General features: G+C 35.5%; 1 protein-coding gene across 1 annotated transcript; it reads right to left on the reverse strand.

The window, feature by feature from the left end:
- Positions 1-4,545: 4,545 nt before the first annotated feature.
- LOC110094679 (WAT1-related protein At1g44800-like) lies at positions 4,546-8,294 on the reverse strand. The gene is made up of 7 exons (XM_020819966.1): positions 8,071-8,294; positions 7,258-7,320; positions 7,047-7,163; positions 6,695-6,947; positions 6,420-6,581; positions 4,937-5,088; positions 4,546-4,771 (listed from the first exon to the last, which is right to left on the reverse strand). The coding sequence occupies exons 1-7, from the start codon at positions 8,292-8,294 to the stop codon at positions 4,546-4,548; spliced, it is 1,197 nt and encodes a 398-aa protein (XP_020675625.1).
- Between the last annotated feature and the right edge of the window lie 10,188 nt (positions 8,295-18,482).

The following is an 18,482-nucleotide window of genomic DNA, read 5'->3' on the forward strand; positions in this document are numbered from 1 at the left end:
ATAGTGAGGTTGTGGGTTCCGACTTGGCTTTCCCTTTAATCATTAGCACAGATCGTATCGATATAACGTGGGATAGGGTTAGTATATGCCGAAAGGTGGCGTTGTCGAATCTTGGGCAATAAGGTGTACGATCTTCTTGGATTGAGAACCACGTGCGATACTCTTTAAACAGTATAGATTCTGGTACAACAGCACTTATTTGTCGATCTTGATAGTGATTTGTGCTGTCGAGTAAGACATTTGATGGAATTGCATGTGCTTTCGTGGATTTCTCGTGATTAGTTATCCCATTGATTTATTGTTCTCATCTATGTTACGGATTTCATTTAATTTTCAATTGATTGATCTGAGGATTGATACTTATTTGATATATCGAATATGTGACACTGATATGGTTATGGACTGGCTATAGATTATAGATCATGATACCCATTGTGATTTATGCATTGATATACTTGTCACTTACGTAGACTGTTGAGTCGTATTGTCCTTTCGATTGATTTTTGATCGCGATCTTTGATAGTATAGACTGATTTGAGTTGATTGAATTTATTTGGAACTGATTAATTTTTTATTAATTTATCGGTATTGCTTTTCCTAGGATTTTCGGATTAATGTTCAGTTTATTGATAGCAGTCACCATCATATTGGAATCGGCATCCTCTGGTATTGATCTCAATCAGATGAAGAACCTATTTACGCCGTCAGTATTATGGAGATGTAATCAGTTCACCGGGTACCGATATTGATATGGATTCTGAGGTATGGAATATTCGTCCGCAGAGAGACCTTGGAACAGACCATGATATTGTTAGATTATACCTGATGAATGTGGGGGATAAACAACTATCTCCCGATATGCGCAGATTATATAGAGCTTTGGGATATTGGAATGTCGGAACTAATTCGGAAGTACCGAAGTTTGCGTATACTAATGATGTCACATTGGTAATCACTATGTGGTTCTAAATTGTTCGGTGTATTAACCTTGATTACTCCGAATGAGTGTGAATTAATGGAATTATGCTTCGTATGTCGCTTTGATTTCTTTTATCAGCAATAGAGTGATTCCTCCTTTTGATTACTCTGAGTGGTAACCTGCTTTGATATAGTTCCATTATGAATGTTTCTAGAACTCGTGACTTCACATGAAATCTCTTCGCTAGCTGCACGTACTGATTAGATTATAGCTTTAGCTGGCCATACGGTTGCCCCGATGAATATAACTGATGAGACTACAGGCGGTTTACCTATCGATTGAGGCTAGATCCACACCCGTTCACCTGCGTAGTTTGGGCGTCTGACGTCCAATTCTGTTGTTGCCTATCCTGGAATTAAATTATTGACTCGTGCGACCGCAGTTCGCCCCTTGAACACGCCAGGACGGCTTGCCCAGATGACCATCAGGGCGCGTGATGAGTTTCTTAGGCTTTGCTTCGATTGGTTTGTTCATACTGACATCCGATCGTACGATAATCGTACGTGTTGAATATTTGGTTGACTAATTGTGAAGAAGATTTACGGATACAACTGATAGACGACTCGACTCAATTGACCTCGTGAGTATTGCGATTGAGAGAATTCTATTGAATTGTCATTCCAGATAAGATAGTATTGTATAGACACTGCTACCCATGGAAGACATTGAAGCTGAAAGATTACTGAGTTGATTGTCTGGGAAGAATTGATTCTTTATCGTTACTTTTTTACCGCGCTGTATTTATTATTGACTATTGTGCTTGCAGAGTTTGCTCTGCATTGATTTTGAGTTCCGATACGCTTGCATATAGGTTCCATTGAATCCAAGCCTATCCGAATTTATATTGATTGACTTGCGATATCTGTGTGTTAATGTCAGTCTTTGTTCAGTGTAGGTTTGTTGATACTGCGGGGCGCTTTGTAAGCTCATTATATGTGGTTAATATTTCAGGTGCATGGCCTCCAGTCTGAAGATCTTTCTGTCGAGTTCAGCCTTTTGTTTTGTAGCCTTAGGTAGGCTTTCTTTTGTAGCCTGTATGGCTATTGTAGATATTTCTTTTGGACTCTTTTGTCTGTTTTCTGATTGTACTATATGTGAATTATAGTATCCGCTGCTGTTTCTTTTCTGTAATGTAATTATCTCTGGCTCTGGATATATGTATGGATGGATAAATGAGGAAACCGATAGAAAAAAAAAGAAATGAATGATCGATCAGAGGAATCCTTTCGCTACACGGATCTTGGGGTCGTTACACTGTCGCCCTCCCGAATGATTGCAATACTTCGCCAACCTTTAATGTATCGGACATTTGGCCATATACGCCTCCTGATGCGGAGTAGTCACCATTAGCTCGTCGGTGTCGAGCTCTTCTGATCCGGAAGAGAGCTGATGCGAAGCATGATTACACCGGAGGTCCTACCGGACAACTTATCTTTTATAACAGACTTTGACACTAGCCACTACCTTAGTTCCTATTTTCTGTATTATAGTACTATTATTACCTTTTAGTTTGTTATACTCTTTTTTAGCACAGCTCAAGGAGTTACATAGGCGAGAAGGAAGAGGATTGTAGACAAAATTTTTACAACCAGAAAATATACTACAGCAGCTTGGCTGTCTTCCTCCATGTCTTCTCTACTCCGTTTTCTCTCTTGTTTTTCTTCTAACATTCGTTGCAGGTACCCTGTCGCCAGCCTTCGTCACATCCGTTCCAGTCGACGATCTACGTTGCATCAAATTGAGAAGGTAAAGGAAGAATTTAATGAAATAAAAATTAATTTTTGCTAAATTTTTTATATTTCGGCGGCGATTTCTGTCGGCAAAATTTCTTGCATAAATGGCTGCCTGAAATCCTCCGAAATTTTTTTCAGCTGATTTTTTCTGTCGCGTGATTTAGCAGTATATTTTTTTTCTGTCACAAATTCACCGGAAACCACCATTTTAGTTAGAAATTCAGTGAGATTTTTGATGAAAAAGTTTGCCAAAATGAGTGAATTTATATCGAAGCCAGTGGGCCACCGACTGGGATTCTATTATGTCGGAGCCAGTGGGCTGCAGAGATGAGACTGTTAATAAAGATATATAAAAGTTTTGACTTGAAATTCATTTTAATAAATGATACAATGTAATTATGCATCCAAAATATGGGCGTAGAATACAAAATTGGCATATAAATTAAATCATTTATGTTACCATTAAATTGAATTTTAATGTTTGACCCCAATGTTAATTTAATTGCAAATTCACTTTTGCTTAAACTTTCTAAGCGCATGTGAATTTTGTATAGATTATTTTATAATTAAAAAAAGCTCAATTTATATTAAATACATAATTTAAGTTATAAATTGCCTTCAGCCGATGTCGGACAAATGAAGCATTCGTTCATTGGAGAAATTATTCTCTGGAGTCTCGATCGGAAGAACCGGCTGTGAATTTATATATTATGTGTAAAAAAATTTGATATATATTATGTATAAATGTGTACATAGTATGTGTACACTCACATCTCTCCGTCATTGGAGTTTGTTCAACAGGACGTGATGGGAATTTCATATTATTCCTCAGATAAAATCGTATGAATACCCATTGTTCATTTTTCCAGTTGTATTCAGACTCAATTATAGTGTCTATCCTAAAATATTATGGTCTTTAGGCAATTGCACCCAATATAATTAAATATAATGTGTATATGTGTTATTATTAGGGAATGATGAATCAAATACAAAGAGAAATAATAAATTAAAAATTGTTCCGGTGGCGCTGCCCCCAGAAACCCCTGCAGAAGCGCTGCTTCTTGACCCTGCGACCTGACCAGGCAGGTCGAGCCCCGCCAGGGGACACTGCCCCAATGGACCCCCAACATATATGCTAACAGTTACTTATAAGTTTGCCCTCCATGAAAATTATGGCCGATTCCGCCCCTGCAAATAATACATGCTCTTATATTCTTCTTCTTCTTCTCTGCTCTCTCTCTCTCTCTCTCCTTAATCACTCCAAGATGCATTAAGAAAATAGTAATGAGATACAAAAACTAGGTGATAGCAAGTCTATCACAATCCTCCATGACCATCTTTGTAAAAGATGACGGTAGATTAAAAAAGGAAGCAACATACCAATGAAAATCACCGAAAGTGGCTAAGGAGGCACAATAATCCGCAACCTTGCTACAATAAGAAGGAACAAAAAAAATGACATTGCGAAAATCAGTAAGAGAAGAAAATTTCAACTTCATACTATGCAATTCCATCTTCTTATTATGGATCTCCAACAAAAATTCCAGTTATCACCAACAAAAATTCATCACATTCCAGTTATCACCCTCAATGATAATCCCTTGCATATCATACATCCATTCTTGAATCATATATGAAATTGCACAAATAGAAATATTCAATTCCAATTAAGCACTATCCCAATCATATAACTTCATTCCAAAAGCACCTAAAAACCTTCCTTTACGATCTCTTACAACATCAAGCAAAAAGATACAACCAACATCAACATATTCAGTATTTTCAATATGTATATATAGAGAGAGGGAGGAGCACTTTACTTGCTATATGCATTCATCCGTTTTGCTGTTGATTTTCCATTTTTGACATTTGTATCACGATTAACATGGAATCAGATCTCAGCGTTGATTCCTCCTTAATAGAATTAGGCGCAATCACTGGCAGCTCAGCCTCAACTCTCCCAATATTTTTTTCATTCACCAACTGATTTAGATAATCCTTGCTTTTACCACATAAAATGAAGTACATGCCAGCTACTAAGATAGTAGCGCCAATGATTCTGTGCGTCCAATAAAAAAGAAAATTTTCCCATGCTTAATAGAAATTTAATAAAAAACAAGACGTACAGTGTTAGAACCTATATAAAAAATAAATATTTCCAATATTTATTAGAAACTATATAAAGAAAATACAAGTGTGCATAATATTATGGGCACGAGCTTACGTTCCAAGAGCAGTTCTTTCTGATAGGAAGATGGAGCTCAAGAGATTAGTCATGATCATTGTAAGAGGATTAAAGGCACTTGCAAAAACTGGGCCTTTCTCCTTCATCACTATCCCGAGCAGAAAATACATGAACGCAGTGCATATTACCCCCTGCAAGTAGGAGTTGATGAGTAATCAAACTTCAGATGGGCGGATCTCCCATGATATCAAGGTAGGCAAATGATCACTCTCAAAAAAATAAATAATTACTAGCAGTTTATATTTTGTCCACCCTCAAAAAAATATTTTTGTTCTAATATTATCATCTTAAGGGACTGTTTGGTAGCACCCAGGATTTGATTTGAGTAGGATTTCTTAAACCGCTAAATCCGGATTTCGAAAATCCTGAGGGAAATAAATCGTGAAAACTGTTTGGTAACATTCATGATAAATCATATTAAATCTCATGTGACTGTTTGGCTATAGAACGGATTTAATGAGCGGATTCTTCTTCTCCAACCAAGGGATTTCATAAATCCGGCAAAAATAGGATTTAAGAAATCATAAATTTAGCATGAAAAGGTGGAATTTTCCGTCTACGACGGCTTTCAATTGGCTTGATATTTGGTTTTGTATTTTAGGTCGTTTGACTGGATTTCGCTCAAATCCAGCCTAAATCCTACTATCAAATAGCCCCTAAGCGTCGTTGCACATCCTACAAGTTCGCACTTCAGAATTGCTTTCACGATCCTCGCTTTCAACGTTCAAGACATCGGCGCCTCGCAGTTGTCTCACATTCTTCTTCTTACCAATCGTATTTGACATTCCCAATACGTAATTAAAAGATAAATGATAAAAATTTCCTCTTATAAATTTAATAGCATTATACTTAGGGGTGTCAATTCGGGTCAGCAGGTCGAGTTCGGGTCGAACCCGGAATTGACCCGGCACTGTTCGGGTCAACCCGAACCGACCCGTTTTTTAAAACGGATCAAGTTTCCAGACCCGAACCCGACCCGACACGAATGACCCGGATTTGAGCTTAAATTGCTAATTTTCGGGTCAAAATCGGGTCAAAACGGGTCAATCTCGGGTTTTCGGGTCAAATATGAGTTTTCGTGTCACTTTCGGGTCAATTTCGGGTTGCTGGGTCAACCCGAACCCGACCCGATTTTTAAAACGAGTTGATTTGTTCAACCCGAACCCGACCCGTTTCGGGTTCAGGTTGACCCGAACCCGGATTTTTCCGGGTCGGGTTCGGGTCGTGTCAAAAATTGACACCCCTAATTATATACTGGTTAAATTTTTTTTTGTTATTATTACCATTTGATGTTACTATTTTATTATTATTATTATTATTTTAGTAATTATTATTGTTGATGTCTAATTAATTAAAATTTTGTTCATTCTGAAAAAAAAAAGTCGGATCCGCCCCTCTTCTAATCACCTTGAGTTATATTATATCGATCACTCAATTCATAAAGTATTATTGATTAGCTTACTGAATATATCACAGCAACAAGTCGCATATCCCAGCCCAAAATCCATGGCCTGAAACTTCCATGCTCCACCACAAGAGCAATCACAGCATTTGTTACAGCACCAATGAGAGAAACCATAACCGTAAGGCTTAGTTTTGCTGGGTATGATTTCAATGTGTTGGCCTGTAATTAATCAGAATATTAATGAATACTTTTTAATTATGAGCAAATAATTTATAAGCTTGTCAAATACATAAACAAAATCATTCTTAGGAAATTTTGTGTTCGTATATTACTTGAAGAATTAAGAAGGAAGACCAACTGAAGCAGCTCACTAAAACCATTAATGTGCCCTTAATCCATTTCAAGTTGCTTGTTTCTTCCCCACCGGCATGAGCTTCAGTGCTATGGTTCTCTTTTCCTTTCAACCAGAAAAATTCAACATATGGTCCTTTGTATAAAATCATCAAAATGGCACCAATCACAGCCAAATGGGCTCCAATGACCTTGGCAAGGCCATGCCTTCTTCGAATGTTCAGCTTCTCCATCCTAATTAATTTTATGAACAAATGCTTAGTTATTAAACAAATTACAATATAAATTCAACTTCAATAATGTATATATAGCAAGTTTTAATTAAAGAAGTACCTTAGAAGAAGGCAAATGATAAAAGTAATGGCAGGGTTAATATTTTCGAGAGCAGAAGCAAAGCCAGCTGAGGTCATTTTGGCTCCCATGAAATAGAAGTTTTGATCAAGAACAGGCCTGGTTTATTTATGATGGGAATAAGAGCATATAGAAAGTTAGTACGGCTCATTTATGGTTGATTATTTAATGAAAAGGGAGGAAGGATCATAACTGAAGTATTCCTAGTGCCATAACCTTGATGAAGATGACGAGAGTTATCTTAGGTCTCCCATTCCTACACCAGAAAAAAGTGAAAGATTAGAAAAGTAATTATACAATTATTACTTCTATATGTATGTAAGTGTAAGATCAAAATTCACATAGTATATGTAATTAGAATAGCATTCCCGCACTTTGCTTTTTTAGAGAAATACGACTCAAAGTTGATCTTAAATAGGGGCGTCAATAGTTGACATCGACACGAAAATCTGAATCGAACCCTACCGAAAATTTTGGATTAGACCCTACCTGATTTCAAAATGGGTCGTGTTCGAGTTCCCGGATTCAGCCCGTTTGAATAAACGGGTTGGGTTTAGGTTGCCCGACGGGCCAACCCAAAAACACGTTTGAAATGAGCTGACCACACTGCCTGAGCCCGCCTGCGTTCCATCTGAGCTGGCCGTGCCTACCCCCGAGGCTGCCCTCATCACGTCGCAAGCCCTGCCATCCACCGTCCCGCCGTCCAGCCGTCAATCGTGTCGGGTTGGGTCAATCCGGTAACATGAGAGGTCGAGTTCGAGTTCGGATCCGAATTTTCGACACATTTACATTACTGGGTCTGGTTATGGTCAAACTGTATGAACCCGGTTAGTTCCGGGTTCAACCTGAAAATTGATTTTGACTCCCCTAATCTTAAATAAAATTATTTTTAAAAATATGCCATTAATTACTTATATTTTAGAAATAAATTTTACTATTTATTATTTACTTTGAAATCAAACACCATATATAATCATTTGCAGTACTCCCTCTTATTCATACGCACCTCTCAAACCAGAGTGCAAAGGGCACAATGACCGCAGCAGCAACAGCACTGCGATACACGAACATTACAGACTGGTTCATGCCTTCCTTAAGAGTCTTCATTAGAACTACGTACATAACAGCAAAGCTAAACTGAAGCAACACCATGGCCGCATAAGGCTTCACTTTCTTAAACACTCGTTTAACTTTTGCGCCATTGCCTTCCATCGACGACACCATTGCCATGGCTGCTTCTTCCCACAATTGCTTAACCTGCTCTTCTCTTCACGAATAGCTAGGCTTGCTTATGTTCTCTCTCTATATATAATACGAGATATGGAGAACAGCATCAGAGACCTTTTTAACCTTACTCGTATTTTTCATGCAACAAGCTACTTAGTCTAATATGCTTTTGATCAGCACCTTAGTTTTATTAATAAATTTATAACTTAAATTTTATTAAGGGTTTTGCCATTTGGCATTTGGCATTTGGAATTTAATTTTCTTCTGGCGTGTGATATAAGGAATCTCAGTTAAAAAATAATAATAATAAATAAAATAGGCATCCACATATGAGAGTTGTTTGGGTTGGGAGGAAGAAGACAAAATTAGGTTGCATAAATTAGTACTAAGACTAGCTATTAGTGACAATCAATTATTTTATTTTTATAATAATATAATTTTTATTATTCAATTTTAGATTTAAGGTTTCATTTGGGATAATTTTCTTCCTGCTTTTTAAAGCAGATTTTTAGTACAAAATTTTCTAGTTTTAAAATATTTTGTACTAAAAAAGCTTATTTAAAAAACAGTAAGGAAGCTGTCACGAACAAAGCGTAATTTGTTTTTTTAAATGACAACCACAATTTTTCTTTGATCACATTTTTTTTGTAAATTATGTTAACAAATTGCTTTTTATAATTAAAAAATTTTATTTTCTACAATAGCTTTAATTATAAAGTAACAACAAAGCTGGCCAAAACAAAGTCTAAATTCAATACTTTTATTTGCTATAAAAACCTCATCTCTTTTATAAGAGGTATTAACAGCAACCATTACTCTCTATTAAGCATTTTATTAACATCACCAACTATATTATATAAGCACCTAAAGTATATTTTTGCATCACATTGAGGCTTTGTTTTTTGGTCAGTTTTAACTTTTCTATTTTTTTGTTTTTTTTAAAGTACATTTCTTAATCATAATTTTAAATAGGTCGACGTCTGTCAATAAATAATCCGAACCGCCAACTCGATTAGAAAAATTTGATATAGGGTTGATCTTTTTAATAAACGAGTCGAGCTCGGATTTACTCGTTTATTATAAATAGTCAAATTTCTAATTTTTTTATTTCTTTTTTTATTTGTATAATTTCTTATTTTTATCAATTAATCTAGAATAAATTATTAATAACTGAATAACAATATTTTTTAATTAAAACAGTTTAGGGTCGTAGTCGAGTTGCTAGATGTCGGATTTGAGTATAATTTTTTGACCCATTTATTAAACGAGTCGAGTTCGAATTGATTGAATTTGGGCCTGGTCAATTTCGGGTCGGACCCTATTCATTGACCCATTTTGACACACATAATTTTAAATATAGTTTTTAGAAGCTCAATTTTTAAAAAATATGAAAAAATTGTCTTTCAGACATATTATTTTTTATACTAAATAGTATTTTTTATCACATATGGTCAAAATTTATTCCAAATGGGACCTGAATCATCATAAATGTTATTTGCACTTAAACCTTATTCAAACATAGTGGAAGACATCAAAAAGAATTTTGATATTTGGAGTCATTGTAAAAAACATAGTATAATTATTGAAATTTTAATCCTTCTTGCGGACTAGAATATACGCGGCGATAGAGTTAAAAAGCTTTCGTCTTAACATTGTACATATATTCAGTGCACAAACAAAAGATGAAAGAACACAATGATTTTTTACGTGAAAAACTCTAGAAAGGGAAAAAACTACGGGGCCACACCCAGTTGAAAGAATTCCACTATTATTTGCTTGAGATACAAGAGGTTGACTCGTCCTTAAAATTTAGGATGATCAAATAACAATGATTCACTTCCGGATTGGAATCCAGTTACAAAAAAGTTGTGTATTCGAGATGAATTAAGGATCACTTGAAGATTAGGCAAAATTCCGGCGTCACTTGGAAATCAGGCAGAATTCCGACATCTTTAGAAAGTTGGGCGGAATTCCGGCATCACTTGGAGATCGGGCAGAATTCCGACGTCACTGGAAAGTCGGATGGAATTCCGGCGTCATTGTGGAAGTCGAGTAGAATACTGACGGTGGTCGAGGAGTTTCTTCCCTCCTATTAATCTTCTCTTCTCTTTTTCTTCTTGCTTGGGTCCCCTTTCAAGAGAAATGATGGGTCTATTTATAAATTTTTGGAGTGGCATGACCTGTAAATAGGTGAGAGATTAGGGGAAAATGGGGAGTGGTTGGATGGACGGCCGATATTGAATCCCTCGATCGTGTACCGTTCATCAGATATTTGAAGGTTTAGATGATGTCGGAATTTGTTGATCTTGGCCTCGTTGGATTTGTCTCGTCGAGCCGATAAATTCGATTATCAGCACGTCATGTTTGGAAATCGTTTGGTAATCCAAATTGTGGTTTGAACCTTCCAACAGCGATTCGGTTCTTCGATTTAGACTCATTTGGGCTTAGATTGAGTTGAGTTTGGTGTTGTTGGATTTGTATTTTTGAGACACTCGGTTCGACTATATGTTTACTGAAATCGGAATTCAGATTATCCCGAATTTAATTTTTTAAATTTCTGGCTTAATTTTGCCTCGAGATTTGTGCCCGATCAAAATAACTTTTTCATTTTTTTTTTAACAACCGCCACATATATAGATCAAGACAAGTTACAACAAAAAGACCCCTCAAAGGGCCACATCAGATGCTTATAGTCAAAAACAAGAAAAACCAAAGAAAAGATCTAACTTTTTCATGATATATCAATCCTTATGATAATTTTTAATATATATTTAAATTAAACTTCAAAATATTTAATATCATATTTATTTATTAATCAATACAATATAAATATCAAAATGAGTTAGGTATAATTTATCAAAATTCGTAATTAAGAGTTTTTTTTAATAATTAACTTTAAATGCTAATTTAGAGTTATGGAAAATAATATGACGACCTGAATCATAATTGTATGAATTTACATATTTTTTTCTCTGTTTTAATTTTTAACCTAATCTTAGGTCATCATTAGGGGTTTAAGTGAGTCAAGCCAACTTGTGAGCCGGCTCAGGTTCAACTTGATAAATGGCTCATGAGCCGAGCTCGATGAGCTAACAAGCCAAGCTTGAGCTAGCAAGTCCCGACTCAGCTCGTAAGCTCGTGAGCCGGCTCGTTTGAAACAATATGAATATAAAATATACTTAAAATATATTATAATTCAGTATTTTAAATACAAAATTATTAAAAATATTTAAAATTTATAACACAATCTTTTATATTGAGTAATTATTTATTATTTTTGTTATAATTTCTCATTCTCTTTAACATTCTATTATAATAATTTCTTAAATCATAATAATTTTCTCTTTTCGTAATAACCAAGATTTCTGAAGATTTAAACATGGTTTAGAGTGATTTTCTTACTGTTTTTAAATCAATTTTTAATTAATTTTTTTATTAAAAAATTATTTTTAAAAATAATAAAAAAACAATCCCAAAAAGTTTTGGCTGGCTATGGATACAAAATTATAAATTTATTATATTATATTTTCTAATTGATTAATATGGCAATTTTTTTTTTTTTGAAAATTTATTTTTTATCTACAAATGACGATGAAATGTGAAGTTTGATATATTTTTTTTAATTTCCTATTTCTCGTTTTTAAAAACATTTGGAGGGTCAACTGGACGGCAAATTATTGTGTACGGTCACCTGACGTCCGGACAATCAATCCAGATGAGCCTCGTCACCCAAATACATTGGGGCCCAGTGTATTTTACTAACGTGACGCGTCTGAATTGGTGTCCGGACGAATCCGGACACCGGACGCAATCATTTGCCCAACTGCACGCCCCTTTCTCCAAACATCTAAAATAATATAGAGCTCACTTCGAAATGACCTTCTCTTTGTTTTTTTTAAGATTAAGAATTTAGAAAAAGAAAAACTCTTATAAAATAAAAAAAATTATGATAAGGTACTCCCTAATTTTAATTTTTAAAAGCTAAAATATCGACAAGAACATCATTTTAAATAAAGCTAAAAATAACTAACATTCAAATGCTGGTGATATGTATCCAAATAATTATCTTGTTCGGCCATGAATCTGAATGTTAATAGGAATAAAAACTTTTAAAATTAAATTCATGATCATATGAACTCTGATTTCAGCAAATTTATAACCAAACTAACAGTCTCAAAGTGGCGAACACAATGACACCAAAATCGGTCCAATATGAACCCAAATAGGTTCAAATTAAGGGCCCGAAACTTATTTGAAAGCTTCGAAACATTAATTGCATGACCAATGATATCCAAATGTAACATGCTTATAGTTGAATCGAGCGGCTCGATGAAATGAATCCAACGAGCCTAAGATCGCGAAATTATGACATCATCAAGAAATTCAAATGCTCAATAAATGATCCATAACTGACGGGGTTGATATCAGTCGTCCATGGAAACACTCCTAACATGTTCTTGATCTTCTCCCTATTAACTAGACATGCCACTCCTAAAAAATTATAAAGAAATCTATCATTCTTCATAGAGCGGGGAGGAGGAAGAGATGAAAAACAAAGGATTTCTATTGCTTTCTCAAGCTCGCACCACCCGGCCACCTGTCATCGTCAAACTTCCACCTGGCCGCCAACCGTCGAAGGACTTTCTTCCGACCACCGTCATCAGACTATTGTCCCTTCGACCTCTGTCGCCAACCAACTACGGTACCTTTGACCACCACTGTCTACCAATTATAGTCCATTCTAACAACCGTCGATTGCCGGCTATAATCCAATCGGACCTCCATCGCCTGCCTACTACTGTCCCTCCGACCTCTGAAGCCCGCTGAATATAGTCCCTTTTACCACCATCTCCTGCCAGCTACGATCCACTCCAACCTCCATCTCTCCGCCAATTATGATCCACTCTGACTACCGTCGCACACCAACTACGATCCATTCCGATCACCATTGCCCGCTAACTACGATCCACTCTAACCTCCAATGCCTACCAACTATGATCCCTCTGACCTCTAAAGCCCATCGACTAAGGCTCGGACTACCATCGCTCGTCGATTACGGTCCACTCTGACCACAGTTGCCTGCTGACTATGGTCCACTCTGAAAACTGTCACCTGATGATTACAGTCCACTTGGACCTCCATCGCCCACTGACTACGATCCCTCTGACCTATAAATCCCACCTCTTATGGTACCTCGAACCATCATCGCTCGCTAATTATGGTCCACTCCGACCTCCGTCTCCTTCCGACTATGTTCCACTCCAACCACAATGGCGTGTTGACTACAATCGAATTTGACCCTCGTCACTCGCTAACTACGGTCCACTTCGACCGTCGTCCTCTGCAGACTGGGGTCAACTTTGAAATAAAATCGCCCGCTGACTACAATCCCTCTAACCACCATCGCCCGACTATGATTCTTCCAACCAAACAAGCAAACCAACATTCTCCTCAGAACAACTCACGTGTCACTAGATTCTTTCAACTCCGACTATATGTAATGTCCTCTATACACCTAACCACCATCGCCCGACTATGATTCTCCCAACCAAAAAAGCAAGCCAACACTCTCCTCAGAACAACTCACATGTCACTAGATTCTTTCAACTCCGACTATATGTAATGTCCTCTATACATTGTATATTTAAGCCAATGCCTTCCTCCGAGAAAGGGCATTATTTGTAATCAACAACAACACAATTTGAATCATCTTTAACTATGCAACGCTCCGTACCTTTTTAGAAGTTTATAAAGAAAAACTCTAATGTCTCTTATGAATATTGCACTTTTCTCTCTTATCTGTCTTTGTTCTGAATTTTCATATAAAGATTGGAGGCTAAACCTTATATCTCTACTGCCTCGAATATTCCAAGATGAAGTAATTAGTAACTAACAAATTTTTATTTGAATTATTTCAAAAGAATTTACATAAGGGGCTAGGAGTACATGAAATGTCAGATAGATTATTGTTATTTTTAAAAATATTTTGATAAATGTTATATATTACTACTCTTGTATGAGAATGATATGATGATTGCATGATTAGATATGAGAAAATAAGAGTGCTAAAGGAGAAACTATTAAGGGAGTTTGAAATGAAAGATTTAGGTCAAGAAAAAAAATTCGTATTATTAGAATAATAGAGATAGAAGTGTAGATATATTGAAGTTTTCTTAGGTTGGGTATATTGAAAAGGTGCTATATATATTCAACATGAGAGAGGCAAAGTTAATTCGCACTCTCTTATGTAATCACTTTTAACTTTCTAAGGAATAATCACCTAGATTTGAAGCAAACAGAGAACAAATGGAGAGGACTCAATATACTTCAGCAGTTGAAAGTTTGATGTATGTTATGATCTATACAATATCAAATATAGTATATACAATGAGAGTAGTCAATAGATTCATGAGTAATTGAGACAAAATTCATTGGGAGGCAGTTAAGTGGATTCTTGAGTGGTTGAGATGATCAATTGACAAAGTTTTTTGCTTTAGAGATGTAGGGATTAAACTACAGGGATATGTATATTTTTATATTGCTAAAGATCTTGATGGTAGGAGTATAATTAGTTGTATCTTCACTTCAGGAAATACTAAAATCAGTTGGGTTTCAGAATTGTAGAAGATTGTTGCTCTCTCAACCACTAAAGATAAGCACATTGATATCACTAAGACTAACAAGGAGTTGATATGATTGTCAAGCTTCTTGGTAGAACTTGGCAAAGGGCAAAACAATGGGAAGTTGCATAGTGATGGCATGTATGTTATTCATCTAGCCAAGAATACAACATTCCATGCCATGACGAAGCACATCCATCTTCGATATTATTTTATCAGATCACTTACGGAAGATAGTCAACCAACTTTGGAGAAGATATACTTGACTTAGAATCTTGTAGACATGTTAATGAAGATGGTGATAATTCATAAATTAAAATTATGTGTAGCATCAATTGGTCTTCATGAAAGCTGAGGGCAAGAATGAACCACACTACATGTACTATGATTGTTCCTACAAATCAGCAGAAGGATTGATCCTGAGCTCTCTAGGAGGTTACAGGGGAAACACCCTTTCTAGGGATTCAGGGGTCTTGCCCCCTAAAAAACTCTTCATTCTATACATTCATACTACACTGCAGAGTTATACACATGTGCATTATAACATCTTAGGATGCATGACGACGATATTATAGTTTGACTTGGAGACAAATAGCAGAGACTACTACAATGTGAGTTGGGTTGGAGATTAAGGGTGGAGCACCGTGATGCTCCAAACCCCGGCGCCGCGGTGGTGCAAGTCAGGTTTGGTAGTTTTCTTTCTCATTTTTCATGCTAAATTTGAAGGGTTGCGTCCCCTGATGTTATAAATGCACATCTCGTTGTTTGTTATGAGTTGAGAACGAATATAAAAGTGATGAGGAATAAGGAGATAGTGTAAGAAGAGATTCTTGTACAATTTCTCATAATTTTCATTGTGAATTTTCTTGTGCGGTGTGGCCCCATGATTTTTTTTTTCTTCTATTTTTGAGTTTTTCCATTTAAATCCTAGTATTCATTTCCATTGTTTTACTTTCTCGTCTATTTCATTGCGTGGTTTTACTTTCCAAAAAATAAGATTAAATATGTTAAAGATTAGTGGTCGACTCATCTACTACACAGCTCATTCTAATTATTCTCCCAATATACTTATGATTTATGAACATAAGCAGGTTCATATCAATAATAAATTATATATTGACTATTTTTATTTAATGTTCACATATATACTGCTGGTGTGAAAGAGTTGATAGAGAATATCTTGACGAAATTTTGCAAAACTTGTCATTATAATCTAAGTCAGCATGATTATTCGGCAATCGGCACATTGACATCTAAATATTAATAATGACTATGTCTACATTTTCATTCTTTAAGATTTTGTTTGGAACAATTTTTTATTATTTTATAAAGCATTTTTTAGTACAAAAATTTTTAATTAAAAATATTTTTGTCATAAAAAATTTATTTAGAAAACATTAAAAAAACTATCCCAAATGAAGTTCAAGGCTTTGCTTGGGACTGTTTGCTTACTACTTTTTAAGCTGCTTTCTAATATAAAAGTTTTTTGAACTAGAAATTTTTAAATTAGAAAGTTGTTTTAGAAAGTAGTTAGAAAGTCTTCTCAAAACGAAGGACAAGTCTTAGGCTTCATTTGGGACGGCTTTTTTATTGCTTTCTAAAACAGAGTTTTAGTACAAAAATAAAAAAATTTGTACTAAAACTCAGAGTTTTAGAAAGCAATAAAAAAGCAGTCCCAAACGAACCCTTAGGCTTCGTTTGGGACTGCTTTCTTCCTGCTTTTTAAAGCGAGTTTGTAGTACAAATTTTTAAATTTTTTAACTAGAAAGCTGCTTTAAGAAGCAGTAAGAAAGCCCCAAATGAAACCTTAATCATAACAAAATATTTTTATAGCAATGTTAAGTCATACATCTTAGTAATTTTTCCCTATGAAGAGAATGCGTCATGCATATTTAGGTTTGTTTAGGGCAGCTTTGTCATTTTTATTTTTATTTTTTGAAGTTCATTTCTCAGTTAGAGTTTGAATTTTTTTTTTCATAAATAAATTTTTAAGCTAAAATTTAAAAATACAAACTATCTTCCTAATTCATGTTATTTTTTATTAATAACTTTTCTTATCATGGAACAAACTAAAAATTTGTTTAAAACAAAGTCTGCATGGGATTGCTGCAGCGTTTTTTAAAATTAATTATAAAAATATTATGGGAAAAATAATTTAACTATTTTTGTTGCAAAAAATAACTTACCATCACAAATATTTTTAACTATTTTTCTTTTTTTTTTATTTATTAATTTTTTTAACAGTAAAATCATTATTAGAATTGGAAGGGGGAAGACCCTAAAAATGTCTAATATTTATAATTATTTTATAGTTAAATTAGCAATAATGGCCCAACAATTGACTGAACTCATATATTGTATTTTTATGCACCATATTTTTTGTGTTCTTTGTATTTGTGTAGATTTACGAATATTTTATTGATGTGAACGAATTAAATACAAATTCAAACACATATTACATATGAAAACTTCGAATTAAATACCTCTTGATTGATAGCAACCAACGAATCAAAATGGTTTATATGACATCACAATTTCACTTCGTCCAATAAATCATACAAAGAAGACCTTCATTATTTTTTTTGTTCTCTATATATATTTATTTATTTGGGGGGACATTTAAGCCAATTAAGACAAATTTAGATACACATCACATATATAAGACTCGAACCCAAAATTTCTTGATTGATAGACAAGATCATAATCAACAAATCAATATTCACTGAGTCAAGCTGGCTCATGAGTTGGCTCGGACTCTACTTGGAAACAGGCTCGACAAGTCGAGCTTATCGAGCTCATGAGTCGAACTCAAACACGATTTCGAGCTCGACGGCTTATCGAGCTCGACGGCTTATCGAGCTCGAGCTTGAATGGGTATTGGACTCGACTCGTCGGCTCAACAAGCAGCTCGCGAAGGTGACTGGGCGGGAAAAAATGAAATATCGATTGTTGCGGGCGGGAGGACAAATCAAAGGTCGGGCGAGAAAACCAAAACGACAGACAAGCTCGGGACGACGACAGATGTGCTCAGAACGACGAATCTCGATGACGGACACGATGACGAGCTCAGGACGATGGATCTCGACGGCAGAGCTAGGGACGACGACGAGCTCAGGATGACGGAGCTCCATAGTGGACGCGACGACGAAGGACCTAAGGACGGCAGCGAACGAGACGACGAGCCTACTCAGGACGGAGCTCGAAAGCAGAGCTTGTGATTGAGCTCGACGAGCTGCTCGACATGAGATGAGTCCAGCTCGAGCTTAGTTTTTTAGCTTGATTCGAGCTCGAACTCTGTATTTAACATATTAGCTCGACTCGACTCATTTGCACCCCTTCCTGCACCTATATATTTTTCCCAAATCTGATGAGCTGCAATTTTTTTTTTTTCTTTTTTTTCCCATATAAACTAATGCGATCATATGGTTAAAAAAGAACATTCAAATTTTCTAACAATTAAATTCACGTCATATGTCAGACTCTAAGAAGTGGACAGTCGAATTTTAATTTTTTTTTTCTTAAAAAAATTAAAATTATTCATTGATGATTTGGGCTACTTCATCAAAACTCA

The sequence above is a fragment of the Dendrobium catenatum genome, unplaced genomic scaffold (genome assembly GCF_001605985.2).
Source record: "Dendrobium catenatum unplaced genomic scaffold, ASM160598v2 fragScaff_scaffold_1284, whole genome shotgun sequence".
Taxonomy (NCBI): Eukaryota; Viridiplantae; Streptophyta; class Magnoliopsida; order Asparagales; family Orchidaceae; genus Dendrobium; species Dendrobium catenatum.